General features: G+C 42.8%; 1 protein-coding gene across 3 annotated transcripts in view; it reads left to right on the top strand.

The window, feature by feature from the left end:
• The window catches only part of RUSF1 (RUS family member 1), a 216,880-nt gene that overhangs the window by 120,547 nt on the left and 82,162 nt on the right, over window positions 1–14,171 (top strand). For all 3 annotated transcript variants that reach the window (XM_078652830.1, XM_078652831.1, XM_078652829.1), the window contains exons 6-7: window positions 1,413–1,445; window positions 11,194–11,299. In XM_078652830.1, the coding sequence (XP_078508956.1) occupies window positions 1,413–1,445; window positions 11,194–11,299 (139 nt within the window). The remainder of the gene's footprint in view (window positions 1–1,412; window positions 1,446–11,193; window positions 11,300–14,171) is intronic.

The following is a 14,171-nucleotide window of genomic DNA, read 5'->3' as shown; positions in this document are numbered from 1 at the left end:
AGCATAGTATTTTTCAAAGAGTTTTGTGGACGCCAAGATGTCACCTTCTGGGCACCTCCAAGCACTAGTACAGAAGGCGATGCATTGTATTTGGAAGTGGAGGCTGAGGTTAGAGGAGAGGCAGACCCTTCGCAGTACACTGACATATCTGGGAAAGTTGTATTGTATGAATTCACGGTCAACACTTGGAGTGAGAAGCATACGATTAGGTTGGAACACTCTGCTTCCCAAAACAAGATTACAATCACTTGAGAGGGTCACCCTTGCTTTGTAAATCCCGTTTTAATCCGCTAGGTGAGTGAGGTGTGGGTCTGATGGTGAAGCAAGCCACAGGTGGTACCTATGAGAGACGACCCAACAATATATCCTATAAGATGTATTGATCTACAGATTCACCTGGGTGATGATCTCACACTTTGATGTGATGTACATTGGGCTACGCAACAATCTCGCGGATGAAAACGGGATTTAGAAAGCAAGGAGACCCTCTCTAGTGATTGTAATGTTGTATGAATACACTGCATATCCTCAAGACCCGGTGATGAAAGTGTTGACATGTGAGTGTGGTTTGTAAAATTCCCTGCACAGGATCAGGCACTGTTGTGCAGTGTGAGAATCCCGCTTAGTCTGCAGGAGTTGTGGTAAATAAAATCACTTAGGAGAATTAGCTTTATTGCACTTTGCACATATTCCACCAGCTTTTTTACTTACCCATTGCTAGTTTTCTGGCCAGAATATGGAGTTGTACATGACTGTGGTTTTACAGTTCTTGCATTTGAGGATTGCAGCTAAACCACTCGCCTCCTTTTGTTTGGTCCTGATGCCTCTGTAGGGAAGGAGAGGAACCTATCATTTTGGACTTTTCGGTAAAATATCACTTGGCAGTGTTTGGTAAAGGTTCTTAAAATGTACCAATACAATGTTCTAAAAGTGAAATGCCCGGTCTCGTGCTGGCAGTACCTTTCAACTGAAAATCAGAGAACATTTTAGGGGAAGGAGCTGGAGGGATTAGTCATGAAGTCTACCTCTAAAAACACTCTTGGTTAAAATGTGCAGAGAGTTGGGAAACCCCAGACTGAAGATGTGTTTGGATAAAAACAATACAGTGGCAGCCAACCTGAGGACAGGTAGTATTCCTAGGCTTTGGCACTGAGGAGTGCAAACATGCTGTGGCCACACCGCACTGCATGATGGCAACAGACACCTTCTAGTATTTGGGTGCATAGCATAGGTCCAAGGGGCCCAAACCCATGCCAGATTGTCAACACAAACACTGATCATTCAAAAGAGTTAAGATGAGCTTCAGTTAATGTAATTTGAGCATATTTATATAATGGAAATCTGTATTGGTCCAGTAAGATGATACAGACAGATTCCTCATAGCTATTACTAACCTCTTTCATCTCTTGCAGGAGCAAGCTGGACTGTGATGCCAAGAAGTGGAGGTGAGCGGCATGGGGTAAATGGGGTAGGGTGAATTCGGGCAGGTTGGTTGGTAGTTGCAGACCTACTGAACTCGGAATATCACAAGGTAAACAGAAGTCATTAAACATGCGTGGTGTTCTGGCTCACTGTAGTTCCTGCAGGGGGTGGAGTGAGAGAGTAGTTTCCCTGGGATAAGTACTAGTCAGTCGGAGAGGCGCTGTAAGAGGTCTGTGCATATTAATAGCTTGTTGGGGCTCATCATGCAATTTGGAAACAGACGGTTCGATGCATATGAGCTGCAGATCACACACTAGCATTAGAGCGCCACCTGGTGTTGGGCTCGGATGCTTGCACCTTGTTGTTGTCTTGGAAGAAAACCACGGAATGGAACTACATACAGGAGTAGGGTCTCCATGAGATCAGTTCATGCTAAGCTCACAAACACGCCCTCTCCAGAGATTTGTTGTTGCGCCTACATTTATCCAAAGAGCAGCACTAAAAATGTAAATCGAGTGACAAAATATCATCCTGCAATAATGTATCCAGGACAGTGACTAGATTTGATATTTTAAATACATTCAGGTCACTTGAAACTGGGTGTTTGAAGTTGTGGGTTAAGAATAATATATCTATACTTACCTATTTATACATACTTCAGGATATTGTGACAGTCGATATTCTGCATATGATGTTTAAAATTAGATGTTGTGGTAGTACAGTATATTTTGTATAAGATTGTTTTCCCACGTAGTCAGTCTGTGGCATGTGTGACAGTGTTTGGCATGATTTATTTCGACCGTGCAGCTGTTTAATACACAGAACATAAGGATTAGTTTCCATGAGATGTTCTTCAGGCTGTAATGCAGCATCCTAACAGCTTTGGGTCTGAAGGTAAGACCTTGGATACCTCTGTACAAGCCTCAATTTATTTTTTGGAAGTTTCTAACTCCTTTTTTGCTTGCGTTCCCTTCAAGGGTGTTGGTGTGGATTTGATTCACTGCTCCCCTTTGACCTCAGTCCCAGGAATATTGTGTTACAACATGGAAGATCTTGCCAAGCCTTTGGGTTGCATCCATTCGTGAGAGAGGGTGACTTCTCTGGCACCTGTAGAGCTGCCTTACACCTGTACCATGACAACTGGAGGAAACAAAATATCGTAGAGGGCTGCACATGGTGCTCCCTGATTCAAACCGATAAAGGGCTACTAGTGAGGCGCTCACAGTGGTGTAGCTATCATTACTGCAGCAGGTGCAGTGGCACAGAGACCTGGGGCGGTGAGGGGCCTACTGTACCTCCGTTCTGGGTGTCTTTTGCTATCCAGATGGTGGCTCAAGGGGCCGCTGTCCTTGCTAGCATTAGGACTCATGGCATCCCTGCCATACCACTTCATAATTTAGGTGTTGCGAAAACACAAATGAAACAAAAGCCATATTACAGTTGACTCTTGTAGACCTTAGTTGCTGTGCAGTACTAACCCTGAAGCAATCAATGGGACTGCAGGTAATAGAGTGCAAGTTCAATAGAGTTGCAAGGATCTGCAGGAAAACTGTGTACATCTGGGAAGCAAGTCAATTCAATTCAATAATCTTTATTTCGTTGCAATAGCATCATAAAGGATAAACAAAATACATGATATTTATACACAATTCATAAAAAACGTGGCCACATTATCATCAACAAGTGTACAAAAAGGTACAATTCAAAAAGTGCTAGTGCATGACCGAATACTATCCCTGAGCCTTCACAGCTAAGTCACGGGAGTGGGCTTAGAACATACATCAATAAATATAGTTAAAAAGAGGTTTAAAATATTTACACAATTAAAAAAGCATTAAACTAGTTTATAACAGCCAGACACTTAAAATGGCAGTGACAGTTTTTGTCTAATGAATTTTACTGCCAGGAGGAATCTACTGATACCAAACACTATAACTTGACTAGTGTCCGTAATTAATATTCTTCCTGCTTCCTTGTGTGAAATTATTCCAATATTACGGCACAATGGCACTATCCATTTTCTTCTAGTTTCTACATAGCTTGGACAGAAAAACAAAATATGAAAAATGTCTTCTCTTACATTATTTGTGCATAAGGTACATTTATCATTACTAATGTTCCCCCATTTTGACTCGTTTTCCCGAGTTCTTAGTATACCGTACCTATACTTTAAGTACAAGGTTTTTGCTAATGGTGGCTGAATCTCATCAAGAAACATTTCAAACTGGGCTACATTTTTCATCAATAAAAATTTTTCAGTTAAGGGGCCATGTGCTCCAACGTATACAGCATCATGGCTCACAAAAGCCCAAAAAGAGAGTTTAACTATTTTCTTTGAGGACACAGTCAATGATTCCGGCTGGCTCCAAAAGTGGGATAAACCCAATTTTATTAACCAGCTTTTAACGTGTTTAAACCAAAGAATCTTATTACTCGTGTCTAGTTTCAAAACTTCAACCAATCCATTTTTATATTCAGTTAGCTCTGGGGTAATCCACAACCTGACCCATAACAATAGTGGTCTTAATATTGCATGAAGGTCGGTGCGTCGTATATTCATGTCAAGGAGTAGGGGTAATAATGGAGTGTTACTAGGAATCTTTAATAATCCCCTTAAAAACTTATTCTCCAAGGTTTCAAATGTCTTTCTACATACGGGTCCCCAAAGTTCTGCCCCATACAGAACCGCTGACAGGACCTTGCATTTAAAGAGTTCTAACGCTGGGGTAACTGATTTGTTTGCACAGTTGTTATGCCTTTTCAGTATTGGTAAACAATTTTGTTTAAACACAATTTTTGATTTTTCTAATTGGGGTTTCCAATTTAAGGATGAATCCAATAACACCCCAAAATAAGTGAAGCTTAGTTCATAATCAAGTTTTTCTCCATTCAATGTTAAGTTTTTCCTGAAACTTTTATGAGGGTTAAGTGCCATATATTTAGTCTTTTTTACATTAATTTCTAACCCTTTTGTGATACAATACTGCTGGAACCTATCTAGTAGGATCTGTAGGCCCGAGGGGTTTGAGAAATGAGAATCGTGTCATCCGCGAAGAGGAGGGACGGAACTCGTTCCCCCCCCCCAAGCGCGGAGAGTCATTGTCACAATTCTCCATATAAACTGCAATATCGTTGACATAAAGGGAGAAAAGTGTAGGTGCCAGCACGCACCCTTGGCGTACTCCCCTTTTAATAGGGATTTCATCTGTAAGTTCACCATTGGGGCCCCATCTTACCCTGGCATAATTGTTCTGGTGTAACCTAGTCACTAATTTCAATAATTCATCTGGGAACCCCTGGTTTTTCAGTGTATTCCACAATGAATCACGGGGGATAAGGTCAAATGTAAATGTAAATGTAAATGTATTTCGATTTATATAGCGCACGATTCACCCAGGGGTCTCAAGGCGCTTGCTTAGGGAACCCGTCCTGGTATTCCCCTGTGAGAGATACCCTGGCAGGGTATTCACAAGGTGAAAGCCAGGCATCCCGCCGCGAGGGGCCGTAAATCTACAAAGGTAACATATAAATTACCTCTGCGGATGATGACATATTTCCAGTACAAGCAGCATAGCCTTAATACCTGGTCGATGGTCCCAGTCCTTTCCCTAAACCCTGCCTGGTACTTGGATAAAATCAGGGTTTCCTCCAACCACGTGTTTACGCGGTTTAGGATATGTCTGGCATAAATTTTCTGCGTTATATCTAAAAGACTAATGGGGCGATAGTTCGCTGGATCCCCTCTATCCCCCTTTTTAAAAATGGTGATGATTTCAGCCCCATCCCATGTATCAGGGATTTGGTCACCCGCTGCGATGACATTAAACAAATGATTTAAATAAGGTGCCCAGATCTCCATATTATGTTTATAAAGATCACCAGGGATCTTATCGAGACCCGGGGCCTTCCCTTGCTTCACAGAGGCAATTGCTGTTTCAGTCTCTTGTATATCAAAGATTACCAATGAGTTTTCAACATCCTCTATCTGGGTTACTATTTCATTTGGGTTTACCATAAGCTTTTCTTCTGTAATTTGGGCTGCATATAACAATGTAAAATGATCAACCCATATAGCTTCATTTAGGAAAACCTCCCTAGAGCCTTTGTCTGGCTTATTCCCTTTGGCTACTAACTCCCAGAACTGCCTGCTATCTTTAGCTTTTGCAGCTGATAGCATACTAGACCACAGATCCTCGTCCCAGGATGATTTTGCGGTGGCTAATGTTTTATTGTAAATTTTCCTTTTTTCTTTAAGATCTACAGAGCTTTTAGTTTTTACCGCATTGATCAGGTCGGTCTTGGCTACTCGGCATTCCTTGTTGAACCAGGGTTTGCCTACTGGTTTTATATTCGCCGACCCGTTCCCTTTCCTAGGTTTTTTAGTAATAAGATCAATCAATTTTTTACAAAAAGCTTTGTGTAGTCCAATAAATTCGCCAGGTTTACATTCATCCATATTATAGGACTCAAATGAGTTCACAAATGTGGTATAAATGTTAGCCAACAGATCTTTTCTTTCAAGAATATACGCCCATTTAACGGCCGTTCGATTATTACTTAGTACAACATTGTCACAGATTAATGGTACTTCTAGGCTATGCGTACCCTCAGTGACACCAGATTCTTTCAGGATACTAGACAGAAAACTCATTTCCAACGGGAAGTGATCGCTCTCAAAACGTTCTCTAACCTTTAAGTCATTTGTATATGGCCACAGATTAAAAGAAACAGAAACATAATCTATCTTGCTACTACAATTCCCCCTACTAAAGGTAAATGCTCTCGGGGAGTCTGATGGCATGCGCCCATTACAAGCTCTTAGACCATAGCCTGTGAACAGCCCCGAAATCTGGAGGGCTAATATGGTCCCATGAACAGATCCATTATTCAGGGCTGGTATCCCATTGGCAACGTCCTCATCCTCATACAGTTTAACCATCCCCACAATTGGCTCAAAATTGCAATTTAGGTCACCACATAAAATGATACTTTCAGCATGGTCTAAGGTGTCCATAAACATTTCCAATTTCACTATACATGGAGATTCCCTATTAGCGGGACAGGGTCTATTGTACACATTTATGAGATTAATTACACTCTTGTCACTTGTAGTTAATTTCAATCCAAGTATGTCTCTAAGGAATCGGTATTTAAAATTTTTACCCCCACATCAATAGTTATACTGATCCATATTACCAACCCTCCCGAGGCTCGCCCTCTTACTGAGGGGACGGCCGCCACTTGGTAGGTTCTATATCCTATTCTATGGACCTGATCCGTGGCCCATGTTTCCTGTAGCACACAGATATCGAATGAATTAATATAACTATTCCAGTCAGGATCACACATTTTTGTACCAACACCAGCGACGTTCCAAGAGACTAAATTTAACAATGAGGGTCTCTCTTTTGGACAAAGTGTACTAGATTTAACAGTGGGAGGTAGATTGTTATCAATAGTGGTACAGATGTTTGAATACCTATCCACAAATGACCCACTGTTATCGCTATCTCCTTCATTTGGATCACGCGATCTTGTGCGTATTTCATGGTCACACCCTACCATGTTATTGCTATTACTAAATTTTTCACAGCCAATCTCCTGGTGGTTAGGTGGTGTATTCACCTCCCCACTCTCCTTAGGAGGTATAACGTTAGGTATGTGGGTTACATTATTTAAAGAAGAAGATTCCTCTGATCTAGTGGTCAATGTTAATGCCTGTAGTCAATCTACTGACTCAAGGCAATCAAATTGATTATAGGAGAGGAAGTTAAAGGGGTGTTGGGTTTGTCCTAACCAGCCTCCTCCTTGGTGTCTCCTTCCACGGTGTCTTACCGTGGTCCACCCATCAGTTCTAGAATGAAAGTGACCGGGTGGGTAAAAATGTGTTAATTTAAATGGATGTATGGTGGTGGCTGGGTCTGGATTAGGATACTTCCAATTGCAAATATAATTGACTATTCTTGAGTTGTCAAAATTGATAACTATGTTATCCCCTTGTATTTCTTTCTTCATGTGGCCCACCCATGATACTCGCCTAATACTCAATATATTACCCCTCAAGCCAGGGGGCAACGGCCTATTGGTATTTAGCCATTGGGTCACCCTTTTCCAGAGGTAGGATGTACTTTCCAACTCCTGCTCACCTAGCTCAGGCACTCCAGTCAAGATAGCCACAAATGGGCAAACCTCCGGGGGAAGATTAAGTACATCCTTGACCTGGTCTTTACTAGGCCTATTTGCTACCCCCTTACTACCTGTAATGTTCGGTGTACTTTGCTTTTGCGATTGGTTATTAGGTACATCACAAGATATCGTAGGGTCGCCCATATTTGGTTTAGGTACTACTTTTTCCTTTTGCACAAGTATAGCATCTGAGGTGTTTACAGGAATAGCTGTTATCAATGTTGGTTGCGGATTAATACTGGGCTTGCTCAATTGGATATCTATTCTCTCCTTTATGTCCCTCTCTATGCGTTTTAAAGATACCTCTATTTTACTCAGTCTCTCCTCTAATGGGTGGAGCATGTGTCGTAGTGCTTCAAGTATAGCTATAGAAGCAGAATCCCCCCCTTCTGCACCAATCCCTGTTAAAATCTTGTTTATGTCAGCAGCCCCTTCCAGGCTAGTATTAGGTGACACAGGATGCTTAGGACCCTTCTTCCTCTTACCACTGGTATTGTTTACAGGCCCTTGTTTATTCTTTGGAATAGCCCCTGCGTTCATCCCTTTCTGCTGCCTGGTATTATATACTTTAGCTTGCTCAACGGGTACCGGTGCAGCACGAACATTAGGTAAATTGTTTGGTGATTGTAAAATAGAATCGGGGACAGTTAGAATACTACTCTCTGTAACATTCAATATATCATTATTAATAGTTATATCCACGTCAGTTCCATTACTTTCAGGACCATTAGACTTTCGTACTATTTCAAGTCTGTCTTTAGCAATAGGTGTTTTAGCATGTGCCAATGGCCCAAGAGAAGATCTTCTCGCCATATCCAATTCCTGCGAAACCCTCCTTTCCATAATATTTATGCTTTCATCCACCACACAGTTCATTCTTTTGATAAATTGGTCCATAGCTCCCGTAAAAGCAACAGTGTCACTCTTCACTTTACTTTCCTTTGGTGGCATACCAATGGTAGAGAGGTTGTTATAAGCAAGAAATTTTTTAAAAACTGATTAAATTCAATTAGTACTCACGAAATAAAGTATAACATGGACAAGGGGAGTGGCCCAACCAACCGCTGCTGACCACAGAGGGCCCGCCCTTTGCCCGGGCTTAGCCCCGGGCGCTCCCGCGCGCGATTTTCGGAGCGAGAGGGGGTGTCAGGCTTTTACTGGCGCCTCCGGGCGCTCCGCACGCGTCACGGGCGCGCCGCCGCCCAAGAGGTTGCTGGGGAGTGTGGTCCGTTGTTGGCGACCGCCTCCTGCAGCCTCCCGGCGTGTTTCACCTTGGCCGTTTCCCTCACGGCACTGCCCGCTGGCAGAAGGACAGGTAAGATTCTCGGTGTTCCCCCTCTGGGCTCCCGGGGGGTCAGGCTTTTACTGGCGCCTCCGGGCGCTCCGCACGCGTCACGGGCGCGCCGCCGCCCAAGAGGTTGCTGGGGAGTGTGGTCCGTTGTTGGCGACCGCCTCCTGCAGCCTCCCGGCGTGTTTCACCTCGGCCGTTTCCCTCACGGCACTGCCCGCTGGCAGAAGGACAGGTAAGATTCTCGGTGTTCCCCCTCTGGGCTCCCGGGGGGTCAGGCTTTTACTGGCGCCTCCGGGCGCTCCGCACGCGTCACGGGCGCGCCGCCGCCCAAGAGGTTGCTGGGGAGTGTGGTCTGTTGTTGGCGACCGCCTCCTGCAGCCTCCCGGCGTGTTTCACCTCGGCCGTTTCCCTCACGGCACTGCCCGCTGGCAGAAGGACAGGTAAGATTCTCGGTGTTCCCCCGGAAGCAAGTCATTAGGACACTGAGATTCATACAACTTGAAAGGAGTTGTAGTCCACAACGTGGACACTAGGAAGACGCTAAACCCGGAGTATAAGGGCAGAATTCTGGATAATGCAACAGAGAATGTATTCAATAGGCAGAAACCAAACCCCCTCACAGGCATGGTGAAGTAAGGCATTATCTAGCAGAGAAAAAGAAGGGAAGCTGAAACTGGATGGAGTTGGCAAAGACTAAAGTCACCATGGTGCTACATGGAACAAATTAACAATGTGGGTTCAGGCAAAACCTATGAACCAGAGTTTATCAGGATGCCAAAGATAAAAAACACTGCCCAGGAATACGCACCAAATGAAGACCATTCCTGGTCCTGTTTACAAGTGATGCACGCTGCCAAACTTGTGTTCTGCAAGCATGCTGTGGCTGTCTTGTAGGAACACACATCTAGTATTGTTCAGAAATTTGTCAGAATTAAACCATATTAGGGATTTATTTTCTGGAGCAACATCTTTGTGTGTTTTGTGAATAGTTTGGCATTTCTGAACTCCGACCAAGATTCTCTTACCACAAGAGGGTAACATTAGCATGTAACGTACTCTGAAAGACATTACATGAATAGTGATCACTTTGGACAGGCAGCGGAAACTGCCAGGTAGTGACACTTAGTCACCAAAAAGCCACATCAGTTCAGTTTATTTAATATTGATTGATTCTATGTTAAAACCTGATACAACAATAGGTAACAACATTTTAAAACAAGAATCAAATGCGTACACCTTAGTAAGACAATAGTTGAAATTCAATTACTAAAACCAATAAATATTAAATAAATGGCATATTTATTCCCACATCCTGTACCATTCATTAAACTCAGTAAGTTTCGGACCATACTGATGGATTTCACAGGGGCCATATAAACACATCTGAACTGCACAACACCCCAGCATAGCAACAGCTTTTAAGGATGTTTGGCAGTGTTTGTCCTGTTAATAGCCAATTGTAGAAGACAAACCACACATGCTTGCTGCCCATTGGTCAGGGTATAGTCAAAATGTGATTGTTGGGATTTGCTTATTTTTTACGTTCCTCAATAAAGAACTTGATGTTTTAACTTCCAAACTGGCAGTTACCCACACATGGGCGCCAGCCCTTGTAAGCGACTGAGAATCTTGTAGTTCCAACATTTACACCAATGAGCTACCGACTCCAAAATGTCCAAGTGTCTTAATCTGAACTGTTGAATGCTCTGACACACCTTGGGTGCCTTAGCTAGAATAAAGATCATGGCCAACCTGCTTAGTGCAAAAGATGCAAATATCATCTGAAAAAGTACTCTCTTTTTGAAGCCTTCATGATAGATTTTCTAGTCCACAACTAAGCAGATTAACCCCCAAGATTCTTTTTGCCCATATTTCTATGGATTAGTTACCAGGTAAGTTGCAAGATCAAGGCTACTCTTAATAGTTATGGATTCTGTATTCCAACGTTCTCAAATCTGGGCTATAACAGTATTCTGCAATGACGTTGCTAATTTGGACCATGTTGTCAACCATCTTATTTATTTTGCTAATCATTTCTTGCAATTTCAATCTCATGACCTGTCTCAACCTCTAAAATCTTTCCAAAGGTGTCCTGTCTTATCCTTTTAACTCTTTTGCCCCACTAGATCTCCTGCCCTCCTCCAATCCCTCTTGTACCGACCTTTTTGATCACTGCTGTTCCTTAACCATTTATTTCCTTTAATCTGTCCTGTCCTCCTGATCTTTCCTGACTGCTGACTGCTTCTGTGTAGTGACATTTTCACCCTCTCACCTGTCTCGTTCTGTAACCGTAGGCTTTTCGCTGATATCCTCAACGACCTTGCTATCTTCATGGAGATTGTGGCTCCAGCTTTTCCAGAATTCTTCACTCTTATAGTCTGCGTCGCTGGACTGTGCAAGGTAAGAGGCATTGGGAACTGATCCAAGGGTATACAAAAAAAAAACCCACTGCATTTGTTGTAACGTTTCACGATAAACAAATCGGATCTATGGCATCTTAAATATCTTTTTTTCATAGTGAGCAAACCAAGCTGTCAGTCAAGCAATCAATGTTATCATTGGCTTGCCACCATAAATAACTCAGGCCTGCTGATTGAACATAAGCTTTCTTGCTAGAAAGCCATTGGGCATACAGTCCTAAAATTACAAAAGTATACAAACTTATTGTTGGAAAAGCAAAATACTATCTCTCTTAAGAGAGTCTAACATGGATTGTCAGTGTGCAAATCTTCTATGTCCATGACTTGTCAGAGGGGATAATCAACACCAAATCCCTTGCCTCCAACGATAATTGGCGAGATTCCATATAACGAAATACTTTTCTGTAGACTTTAATTGAGAGTATTAAAAATCCACCCTTAATCTGTATTGATTTTAACATAAACGTTTTGCAATCAATATGTCAGACCTGCTGCCTTTATTGTAACTTTTCATTATAAACAATCTGGCCTATAACATTTACCATTGGTTTGCTGCCATACCCAAATAAGTCCAAATGTGTTAGTCATATGTTTTCCCACTAGGAAATCATCCGGTATACCATAATAAAATTACAAATATGTACTAGGTTAAACTTTTCAAAACAATTTACAATCCCACCCATCAGAGCCTAGTAAGGGTTACCATAGTGCAAGTCTCTCACTCTGTGGTTTGTTCAAGTGGGTCACCAACAGCAATACCGTTGACCACCACTGTACTCTGAGACTCAAGGTAACAAAATGCCTGCCTACAGGGTTTACCACAGAGTAATAACACTTTAAATATATCAGGCCTTCTGTCTTTATCACACATTTCATAACAAACCATCAGGCCTTTAACCTTAATCAGCTGCTTGTCACTGCAACTTGCTCAGTCAGTCTGTATTCAGCATAAGATGTCCTTCAAAGTCAAGTCAAGTCAAAAAGCTTTATTTCGATAAAATGTCATTATCATAAAAGCAGTTTAAAAAGAATTGATAATTTAGTAATAAAAATTAGTAGCACATATCCAGTTAATAACATTTGCTAGAATAGATATAGTTTAAGAAAAAATTAAACAGAATATTTAAGCTTTCTGGCTCGAATAGCCCAAGCCCAAAATAAAAATTTTGCTAGGGCACAGGCATAGGGTACATAACTGTCCGAAACAAGTATCCTGATTGCCTCATCATGGCTCCTAGTTCCCAGTTGCCGACACAAGTTCTTCAGCCACGCCCTTCTTGGATTAACATATTCCTTGCAGACAAATAAGAAGTGGGCTAATGTCTCTGGGTGGGCTAAACATGATGGACACAAATCAGTATTGTCTGTGCAGGTTTTCCATGTTTTGGTAAAAGTGTTCAGTGGGAGAGTACCCGTTCTAAATTTAAAATACAAAGACCGGGCAAACGGTTTCCCGATTATGTCTAGATAGGGTTCTCGCCTGGGACAATCTTTAAACATCAAAAAGTCCTCTGTGAGCCTGCCAATAGATGAGCTAGAGTGCCTTTGGGAGCGAGTCCAATCCCGATAAAGGTTTTTAAGTACTTGTTTTGGAGGGGAGGTTCTGCTAGACCAGGAATCCAGTAGGCCCAAGTTTGACAATAAAGTTTTCATATCGGTTAGCCATTTGACTCTGGCCCAGTGTGGTGACTCCATTATTTCTTCCAAACATCTGGCATAGGCACTGAGTTCCTCTACCCGCCAAATACGGGCCCATAATAGAAGAGGGCGAAATTTCGCAATTTCGCCGAGCTGGGTACAGCCAAGATCCATAAATAAGGGCAGAAGTGGGGTACTTTGGGGGAGGGACATTATTTGCCTACAGAATTTGTTCTCAGATTTTTGTAGAGCTTGAGAAGATGCGAAGCCCCAAAGTTCAGCTCCATAAAGCGCAGAGCTGACACCCTTGGCAGCATAGATCTCTAGGACTGTTCCTATTGGTTTGAGCGAACTGGAACGCTGCTCCCTTAATAGGGCACCTGTGATCCTTTTGTGATTCAGCAGCATCTTATCTAGATGGGGAATCCAATCCATTTTGTCTGAGATGCGTATCCCTAAATAATCAAATTCTTTTACGCTTTCCAGGGGTTCTGTGTTTAAAATAGGGGGGCGCACTTTCTGCTTAGGGGGATTAAGAACGAGGTATTTTGTTTTATTGGTGTTTATAACCAAGCCTCGGTCAGTACAAAAGGATTGGAAATTATCCAAGAGTTTCTGTAGTCCCATTGGGGTTTTGGAGATAAGGAGCGTGTCGTCCGCAAAGAGGAGGGTCGGTATGCGTACCCCCCCAGGGATGGTTCATCAGATGGAGATTTGAGTAGGTGCTCCACCACCCCATTAATGTACAAAGAGAAAAGGGTGGGAGCCAGAACACATCCCTGGCGGACCCCTCTCTCGACCGGGACACGGCCCGTTTTCTCCCCTCCAGAACCCCACCTAATTTGGGCAAAGCTGTCTTGATGGAGCCTGACTAGTAGGGTTAGTAGGTACTGCGGGAGCCCCATGTTAGCCAGAACCTTCCATAGCGAATCCCTGGGGACAAGGTCAAAGGCAGTCTTTAAATCGATAAATGCGAGATAAAGACTGCCCTTGCCTATCACTACCACCTTCCAGTAGATCATCATGAGCCTAAAGGCCTGCTCTATCGTTCCAGTGCCTACTCTAAAACCGGCCTGAAGATCGGTAAGTATTTTGTATTCATCCACCCAGTTAAGTATCCTGAGTAGAATGACTTTACCGACAACTTTTTGGCTTACATCCAGTAAGCTAATCGGCCTATAATTGGACGGATCATCCCTAGGGCCTTTCTTGTG

This window comes from Lissotriton helveticus, chromosome 7, assembly GCF_964261635.1.
Source record: "Lissotriton helveticus chromosome 7, aLisHel1.1, whole genome shotgun sequence".
NCBI lineage: Eukaryota > Metazoa > Chordata > Amphibia > Caudata > Salamandridae > Lissotriton > Lissotriton helveticus.
The sequence above is the reverse complement of the archived record's forward strand: the minus strand, read 5'-3'. Positions and strand labels throughout refer to the sequence as shown.